The sequence below is a fragment of the Cupressus sempervirens genome, chromosome 7, assembly GCF_028749045.1.
Source record: "Cupressus sempervirens isolate cs-2001-9-10 chromosome 7, ASM2874904v1, whole genome shotgun sequence".
Classification (NCBI taxonomy): Eukaryota; Viridiplantae; Streptophyta; class Pinopsida; order Cupressales; family Cupressaceae; genus Cupressus; species Cupressus sempervirens.
Window position 1 is genome coordinate 424,693,884 of NC_143124.1, and position 10,358 is coordinate 424,704,241.

The 10,358-nt window shown below is 32.0% G+C and overlaps 1 protein-coding gene across 1 annotated transcript; it reads left to right on the plus strand.

Annotated features, from left to right (window-relative positions):
* The first annotated feature begins 2,610 nt into the window (after positions 1-2,610).
* Positions 2,611-4,182, plus strand: LOC149547349 (putative UPF0481 protein At3g02645). Its single transcript, XM_089794124.1, has one exon. The coding sequence runs from the start codon at positions 2,611-2,613 to the stop codon at positions 4,180-4,182; it is 1,572 nt and encodes a 523-aa protein (XP_089650250.1).
* Positions 4,183-10,358: the final 6,176 nt, after the last annotated feature.

Here is a 10,358-nt window from a genome sequence, read left to right on the forward strand (position 1 = left end):
TACATTTTTCAAAAATATTTTCCTTCCCATTGATAATCCAACATACATTTGAATTCCATATTTTGGTGATAACTATCTTCGATCATTATATAATGACATGAATATGCTCAATAAATTATTGTCAATGTGTTATATATATATATGTTCTTGGGAATTTTATAGAAATTGACCTTAGATCTAGAGTGATAATTTTAATTTGTTATGTGAAATGTTACATAAATAATTTTATACTTTTACAATATGTAAATAAATATTCTACACATGGATAAAAACATGTTGGAATGTGTGTCAATAGGGAGATGTGATGGCAATAAACCCAACTTTGCATAAGATTGTAGCATTTTCTACCATATAAATGCATTGAATAAGTTCTTTTAAAATGCTTCAAAATTGCTTATTAATTATCATAAATATAAATAATTTATCACTTAATAATAATAAACTTTTAATTTATAAATTAATTGTTATTTATTATAATTAATTATTATTATTATTTGTTAAGTGAATTCAAATCCAAGAACTTTCAGATGAGAGGCTCACAAGTTATCATTGTGTTGTAGGCTCTTGCTTATAATTTTAATATTATTATTCTAAAAAGAATGCTAGTAAAAAGAATAAAAATAATATTAAGAAAAGCCATTCTTTTCTATAAAATGTTATAATTTTTTAAAGAAAAATCTTTATCAAGAAAACAAAATTTAAATATAGAATAAAATCTCCACATCACTTTTTCTTCCTTTTCTTTCCCTTTATATCCCACTAAAATTTCCTCCTAAAATAAATAAGAATTTAAAGTGAAAACAAAAAAGGCGTAAAACTAATAAGATAAATTTTCCGACATTCTCTCAACTCTGCAAAGAATTACAAAACTAGTATATTTTGGTTACCGTCAAGAATGATGTATTGTAGGCTTGCTCTAACGTCTGTTTCATGGTCTCAACATTATTGACAAGTTTTAGCACCAGAGGTGATGGTTTCTTATAATACCGTTGAACAACAAATGGAATTTCAAGACGCTGATTAAACTGGTTGAGCTTGGTATCCTCACTGGCTTCACCCAGAGATGTAGTTTGATAATTGAAAGAAATATTTACCGGATTTTACTGGGCAGTCAGTTTTGCTTGTATAATGCTTTCAATGTTCTAATCCACATATCTATATTGGTGAAGAATGTGGAGTGAAGATTGAACATCTTCTTCAGACTTGCAGAAATCGATAAATGCTCATACTAGAAGACAACAAAAAGGAAGAAGAACACTCTATCCTTTAAGATGTGTGTAAAATTTTAAAGCTTTTTTGAAAATTTGAAAAGAATGAATTTTTTTTTTAATTCCCTCTAAACATAACGTCGTTATCTAATCGATTTCTATTGTGTACGTTTCTGCAATATCAGTTTCGGCCCCATGCCAGGATATTTGTATTCAAGAGCATTGCAAGCATGGCATGTTTTATATATATATATAACACATTTATGAAAATGTCGTTTCTGTTTGCGTCAGAATAGCTAGTGCCTTTGGATGGGATTATTGTTGTTTACCTTATCGAGGATATCATCAATGGCTCCTATAACAATCATCATGGCCATCCGTAATAGGCACACTGTAACTATTGACTATTTGTGGTTTTTCTAGGCAGTTCTAGATAAGAGTCTGGACCAATGCTATTGGCTACGAGTGGCTGGGCCCACTAGACAGCTGAAATATTCAACGCTTCCAATGTACCAGTTAAACCTTGTGATCATGATATAGGCCTGCACACTGATAACAAGGATAGGGGTCTGTAAACTGAGACTGCCATTTCCCATGGTTAAGAACATACCAAGTAAGAAAAATCCAAAATACATACCAGAAATTGATTACCGAGACGATTTGAACTCTATCATATCGATCACAACCATCATTGGTAATAGAGAAAAGCATTCACTGCCAAGCCAGACGCTGAGGAAATTACACAATTTATTAGTACTCTCAGTATGGTCAATTATCATCCCTTTTTCTTGTGAAAAATATGCGAATTTCTAAATTGCTACGTTATTTGTTTGATGAAACCTTAACGAAGACGTTTCAACCAGAAATAGAGTTGCACTTGTAGTACAATTAAATCCTAAGTTGCTTCATTGAACTCAACAATATATGAAAAGGATGAAACATCGATAAGCACTAGACGGAGAATGAGCATTTATAGAGCAGATACATGCACTGCTGCACAGTTGATGAATATTGAACGTGTCACGAAATAGACAGATTATTCTTGTAATCCTTTTCTGAATACTGATGTGAAATATGCTACAATGATTACTGTTATTCCTGGCATATTTCAGTTTTAAAAGTCATTATCATACGGCCTTGACATTATTTTGAATCTGCTGTTTAAGGAAGTTATGATGCGAGTGGGGTTTCTGTCAATTTACATTAATTTTCTCGAAGGAAGGATAGAAAATGCAAGTATGGCTAGCTTTGTTCTCTGAAGCCGAGGCTATATATATATATACGACTGTCTACCCAGTTTCTCCTCATCTTTGAGCCTTTGATTTCAAACATTCTCTCCCTCTACTACAGTTTCTTTCCGTGATCTCTCACACATTTTCCACTTTGAATCATGGAAATAAAGATGGATCCTGACCATGACGATCGGTGGGTTATTCAAATCAAGGAAATCCTGGAAAGTCATGGCAAGCAGATAGAAGAAAATGAGCTTCCTGCGTCCATTTTTCGTGCACCCGGGGAGCTTTTGAAAGTGAAGCCAGAAGCATATATTCCGCAGTGCATCTCTATCGGGCCATATCACCACCGGACATCCGCACTGCAAGGAACGCTGAGACATAAAGTTTTCGCGGCCAGACGTTTTATGAAGGGGATTCCTGGTGAGCTTAACTTCGAATATGTAGTTAGGGAGGTGATGGTGTGCGACTGGCAGCTGAGGAATTGCTACCACGCACATCTGGACTACAATAAGGAGCCCCTTGCATGGCTCATGGCACTTGACGCCTGCTTCCTACTCGAGTGCCTGCGCTGCTTCCCAGTTACAAATGATCCTTCACAATTGACTTCCGAGGTGAATCTTTGGAGGATTTTAGATCCATCTGGCAGCAATGCAATTCACAGGTCAATAATGAGAGATCTAATGAAGCTTGAGAATCAGATACCATTGTTTCTGTTGCAAAAGTTTCTGGACATGCAGCTTGCTTCTCAGGAGAAGGCCGAGGAAACGCTGTCTAAACTGGTGACACGGGCCTGTAGAGAGTGGTCACCGTTTATGTTGAAGAAAAAGGGGAATAGCTCAAGGGTGTGTGTAAATGGGAGGTGTCACATATTGGAGGTGATCTACTACTCTATTGTCCCTGCAGCTGCCTTCGAGGATGCCATTTCCATGAAGACCAACAAGGAGGGGAGTGCGCTATTGCCGGATTCAGCCGCCTCAAAGTGTTTTCATGATCTGAAAGGTTTAAGGAAGGTTCTCTCGTGGTTAGAAAAATTTGTCACGGCACTAGCTAAGCTGGCTTTAAAAGGAAAGCATGCTGCCTTGGCGTTACAGTTGTGCGAGGTTGCCCGTGGGATGGAAAAGGAAACAGAAGAGGACAAAGATGAGAAGAGTGAACATTCGTCTTCAGAAATTCCGCCTGCACCCGACGAACTACCCATTCCCTCCGTCTCCGAGTTGCACTCCGCGGGAGTGAAATTCCTTCCAACTGACGGAGATGTTAGCACAGTCATGTACGACCCCACCACTGCAACTCTCTATCTTCCAAAATTGAGGATCGATTATCACACCGACGTAGTTCTCAGAAATCTGGTTGCGTTCGAAGCTTCGGCGGCGCCTGGCGCACTGATCTTCACTCGCTACATTGACTTCATGAACGGAATCATCGACACAGATGAAGACGTTCGGCTGCTGAGGAAGAGCGGGATTATTATCTACAATAAACTAGAAGACGACGGGAAAGTGGCAAGCCTCTGGAACGGAATGGGTAAGTGCCTGAAAATGACAGACGTTAGATATCTGGACCAAGTTATAGAAGACGTCAACAAGCATTATAACAGCAGACTGAATGTGGCTTTGAAGAAGTATTTAAACAATTATATATACGACTCATGGAAGCTCCTCACTCTTCTGGCAGCAGGAATATTTTTGCTTGTCAGTTGCCTACAGGCAATTTGTTCTGTGCATGTTTGTACTGGATGATAAAAGCAATCCTCTCAATGGCTGATTATCAATGAGTGGTTCTAGGAATTGTATGGGTTCCTCTCAATGGCTAATTAATTTAGAGCAATAGGGACAGTGACTCGGGTATAGGTTATAGAATTGTAGTGGGTCTAATAGTTTTATGGGTCCTTAGTTCTCTGTTTTACCATAGTTTGCACTTATAATAGTCCGTTTTGGTCCTAGTTGGTGTTTATAGTAGTTAGTATCGTCATATGGTTAGTTTATATATTGGAAATAAGTATTAAATATAAATAAATATTTATATGTTTGTAAAGATGAATTGACATTTCAAGAGGGGAAAATGATAAATTTTATTTGAAAAATCAGAAAATGATACATTTTTCATTTTACACAACATTTCATAGATATCTTTTCTAAATGTGTCGTTTAAAGAATTAGATAATCGATACAATAAGTTTCTTGTTTAAACAAGGTGTCTGGTGATACTTGAAAGTTATAATAAATAAATCAATTACTACTATGGCAGTACTATTTGTGATTTGCTGTATTTTTAATAAAAAAAATTTCTAATCTCAAATACATGAGGTGGGCATAGTTAGTATCTTATAATTTTTTTTTTAAATGCCTATGATTTTGAATGGTTTTAATGTTTACTTGTTCTCTCTTTTCCATGTCGTAGTATTTGTGATTTATATATCAGCATTTAACTTTTACAACAACGCGTGATTTTCCCTTTTATAGAAAATTGTTTGTTGATTTGGTCTTGATATAAAAGACAACAAAGGTTAATTTTAATTAATGCATAGTCAGCACTTTTAGGTTGTATATTACATAAATTTACATAAAAATCAGATACTCTACAAACAATATATGACATTTCTTTTGTTCAACTCATATTTATTTTGAGATTATTTGTAAATCAAATATATTAGAGAAAAATAATAGATAAAGTGATGCATTAATCTTTAAAAGAATGTACACTTAAATGGGGATGTAAGATTTCTAGATTACATGGGATAACAGTGATGTTGTAAATATAATACTAGTGATTAATGTTCTAATATTCTAGCATATCCCACTTGAGGAATTGAAATTCACCTATACCAATAGACCCCTCTTAGGGATTGTATAGATAATTGTGTTGATTAAATGATATAAAAATATATTTTGCAAGAAAATTCATCTAAATATACAAATATTGAATCAAGGACAACTCCAAGTGTTGATAATATATAACTTTTGTGCGCGCGCGCGCGCACGTGTGTGTGTGTGTTATTGTTATTAGTATTGTAATGAGAAGATGTGTGTATACCCATGAAATCAATAATGAATACCCTTAGTTTTCTAGTAGAATGGATGCATTAGAGTTAGGGAAGAAAGAAATTTTTTTTGCATAATAGGTATGAAGCTATTGTTGTATAGTATAAAGAAGGTCTTTTTTTACGAAGACCTTTTACAACCCCAAACTTAGAGTACTATTCAATTTGTATCATTATCTTTAGGAACGAATCAATCAAGCAAAGAAAAATAGATGTGGGATTTGTAAACAAAAAATGATCATGATTTCATTTCTTAGGCACTCTACCAAATGATGTTTAGGAGAAATTGTTAATTTGATCATCACCTTGAAAACACTTTGGTAGTATGGTAACTTATTGATGGTCACTTTTGTATATTTGTCTCATAAATATTGATAATTTATTATTTTTAAATTTATAACTTATCATTTTATGTACTTCCTTCATACTAGTAAATATGAATATTGTCCTTGACTCATGTAGATTTTTGGATAATTTATAGAGATTGTTGATGTGGTTCTTTTTTTAAAGGTACATTACCTACATAAGGGGATAAAAAATACAAGATAGATTTCAAGTTCATGTAGAATTTCAGGAGATCTATATCAATATTTTCTCTCAAGGAAAGGAAACCATGAGAAAATTTTATACCTCTTGTTTAAACCCACTATAGACTTTCACACTTACTCCCTCCACTAGAATACCAAACAAATCATGTGATTTAATTTACTAATATCCTTGTTACATTAGATCCACTTGTGAATGCAACCTTTTCCCTAGACCATTTCTTTTAAACATTAATTTTTTAGCCATAGTGTCTAAGTGCAAACTTAGGATTAAGATATTGTCTCTCCTATTAGCAATCCAACTAAGAAATATATTGTATAAGCACAAGTAGTCACAAAGTAATAGATAGAGAAAAACATTAAAAAACAGTAAAATATATTTTAGTATCCTATAAATTTTTTTAATTTCTAATTCTACGGAATCATGGAAGAGAATACAAAAAAAAAAACCACAAATGACACATTATTTCTAATTGTACTGTATTAGCTGATCAATGATAGTGAAAAGAGGAGAGTGGGAACTATTCTATAGAATTGTATTATGTTTATTTCATCCATCGAAGAGAATGTAAAGGAGGAGTAGTGGTCTAGCATATATTGTTAGATAAATGAGAGGAAGGTGAATCAATTATTACAAGTTATCCTACAGGACATTCAAATACTTTTCAGAAGCTTCAACTTTTGATACTTTCAGATCATTAGCTAGATAATCATATAAAAAAATTAACTTAATTTTCTTTTTAAAAAATTAACATAATTTTCTTTTTAAAAAACTAACATAATTTTCTTTTTAAAAAACTAACTTCTTTCTTCTTCATATACTAATTATCAAAGTTATCTTTATGTGTTTACTAATTTGCAGTTATCTTTATGTGTAGACACAATAAACATCCACATAATTTTGATATAAGTAATTAACATGGAATCTTTTTTAAGGGAAACACCACATAGGATTTTGCACCAAAAAAATATCACTCTTCTAAAGTGAGTTGTGTTAGGATCCTATCTTATCAAAAGTTACATACACATAATTACACATGGCCTTTTTAGAGGGTTTCACCAAAGATCATCTAGACCTTATCACTCTATGAAACATATACAGAGTGACCTTCAATAAAGGGCTTTGAAAATTCTCAAGTAAATATTACCATATACTATTTCAATAAGACTATTAGGTCCACTAAGTGAAGATGTTTTCTTCTATAGTGGTTCGAATGTAATAATGATATTGATATATTAGGATTCTATCACTACCTTGCTTCTTCATACTATTTTTCTTTATCTCTTTCCTCTTTCAATCCTTTATATTATACTTCTCACTTCATGTTGATCTACTCAAGAAATTATCCACTCAAATCTTCTTTCTCTTGATCTTTAGAATGTAGTTCTACTCAGCTATCCTTCACTGCCAATTTATCCTTCAACTTGATCAACGATTTTGAACATTTTCCTCATCCTTTGAATAGAAACCTTTCTACTTTAGAAGTCCATTTTATTCCTTTATTTATCTTCTTATTCACAATCATTAGATGTTCATTCAACTAATTACCTTTAAATATAGATGCTCAGGTTACATGCTTTCACATTGAAATTTATGCTCCATTTGAAAATAGAAAATCTCCTTCAATAGACCTCTCTTGAATTTCTCCATCCATTGATCTGATGGCTAGCTTCATTCTTATTCTTGAAACTTCTTTAACAATCTTGATTTTCATCAAATTTCAGCCTCAAATTAAATATTTTCTTTTTCTTTTCATGTGAAAAAATCATTAGAAATCCCCTTAAGTTAATTCCTTCATAAGTATGACATATTTTTGACAAGAAGAAAAACCATAATTTTCTTGTCAGAACTTAACTATGTATTTTTTGAGTCCAACACATTGACTCATATTTCATGAGTAGATATTCAAATGAATCCATCATACATGATAATAAATGGAAAAATTATTTCTCATTATATCCAATTGATACTCACAGAGGTATGTACTAGGACTTGTCTGGAGGTAATCCCTACTAGTATTGCTCTAATCCATGTGTGCTTAACTATGAAGTTACTTCTATGGTTAAACCCACTTCACTTGCAACCCAACTTGAAAAACCTTAAGTAGGACACATTTTTCCATAGCAAGCTAAATTATGGTATTTCTATTAGGATTTAACTCAAGAGTTTTCAAGTCATAATCATTGACTCATGTTTCATGAGAAGTAATGAACATTAATTCATGTCTTATGAGAATAAAGTAAAAACTTATCACTCATTAAATCTTGGTGATGCTAAGAAAGGTGAATTACCAAGACATCCTAAGAGGTCATCCATCCTAGTAAAAGTCCATCTTGAGAATGCTTAACTTTAGAGTTTTCTCCATGCTTAAACTGACTTTCCTTGCAATCCCATTTGGAAAATGTTCACCAAGTATTATGTCTAATGAAAAATTAATTAAATTCCCTTAACCTCATAAATTGAGAAGTAATAAATATTTATCCACAACAACTCAAATTATGCTAATGATATCAATATGTAACTATGTAGTTTATTAGTCAAACTTATTGACTCATATGTTCATGAGTAGTGATTCACATGAATCCATATCTCATGAGAATAAAAGGAACACTTAGCACTTGTTGGAATGAAAGTGTTATTGATATATCATAGAATTATGTGAGTCATTCAAAAATAAAGAATTTATCTAACAACTATCAATACTTGAGGGAGAAAGTACAAGAAAAATAATTTAGATTAAAGTATGTTAAGTTTAAGGAGAAAATTATAGACATATTCAACAAGTCATTGTCTAAGGATGCCTTTGAGTCTCTAAGATGTAAGTTAGGGTTCCTTCCCCTATCAAAGATTCACTTAACAAGAATGCATGCAACATCAATTCAAGAATAATCAGAATATCTTTCTGGACTTGATGCATGAGTTCACATTTTATGAGTTGTCTAGAGTTTTCAAAAAGTAAATATGATGAAGTATATGAAATATGGAAAATGCAAGGTACAAGGTATAACTATTTCTTTTTATATGTTTCTCATTGGAAATTATAGTTACCTTTGGAATCTTTTTCAAAGGGGGAGAAGGAAAGAATAATGAGAGAGAGTAAATAGAGGAGAGAATGACTATAAAAAGTTGGAATATATGCCTATAAGGGAGATAATCTTTATAGAGATGAATAATTATGAATTTTTTTTTTGAGCTGATAAGAAAAGAGATGTATTTTTGTTAAAGGGAAATAAATGAGATGTATGAGTCTAAGTCAAAGGGACATACAAGCTAAAAAATATTTTACAAGGTGAACATATCACTGAGTAGAGAAGTAAATCTAAATAGGCATCATATTGTTGCAAATTGAGCAGAGCAAAAATAAAGAGAAGAACATTATGCATAGATTATGAATATTGTAGATAACCTAAATGAAATTAGACAGATGAATTTATTTTCATATTTTATGAATGTTTATTTGCTTCATAATGCAATATTATGTGATGATATATCTTATGCTTATGTCTTGTCATCAATGCAAAATGGGGAGATTGTTCACCCCAAGTGATAATGTTATTAATGTATGTTAAATATTTGCATAATTTGTTATTTTTTATTGATTTCAATCCTTAATTGGTGAGACATTATGCTGATTTGATGGAGTTCTATATTGTTTGACCGTTGAAAAGGATTTGAGGAAAGTGTAATAATAAAAGTGTATGATAAATAATAGAAACTTGAATGAGTAAGATAATGATAGTATAATGTTGGTTTTATTGTTTTTTATGATTTAATTAAGTGTTGATATCATGCATAATCAAGTTATGTAGTCTTGAGAAGAGAGGAAAATTTGGTTAGTGAAAGAAGAATTCTAATATTAGTCAAGCCACTTTAGTTGTTACAAAGCATTCACACTTTTAACCAAGAATAAAGAAGTAGATAAATGAACTATAGTATTGATTAAAAAAATATGTAGTGTTAAATGAGCTTATTATTTACTGAGAAAAATGTTGTATTAATCAACCATAGAAAAAACTGATTCAACCAGAAGCTGAAATTTGAGAAATCAAGATTGTTCAAGAAGTTTCAAGTATAAGGATGAAGTTAGTTATGAGATCAATGAATGGAGAAATTCAAGAGAGGTATTTTGAAGGATATTTTATATTTTAAAATGGATCACAAATTTCAATGTGAAAGCATGTAACCCAAGCATCTAGATTTAATTGTGCTAATTTGAATGAATATATGATGTTTATGAATAACAAGAAAAATGAAGGAATCAAATGGAGTAACAAAATAGAAAGGTTTCTATTTAAAGATTAGGAAGAAAACTCATTATTGTTAATCAAG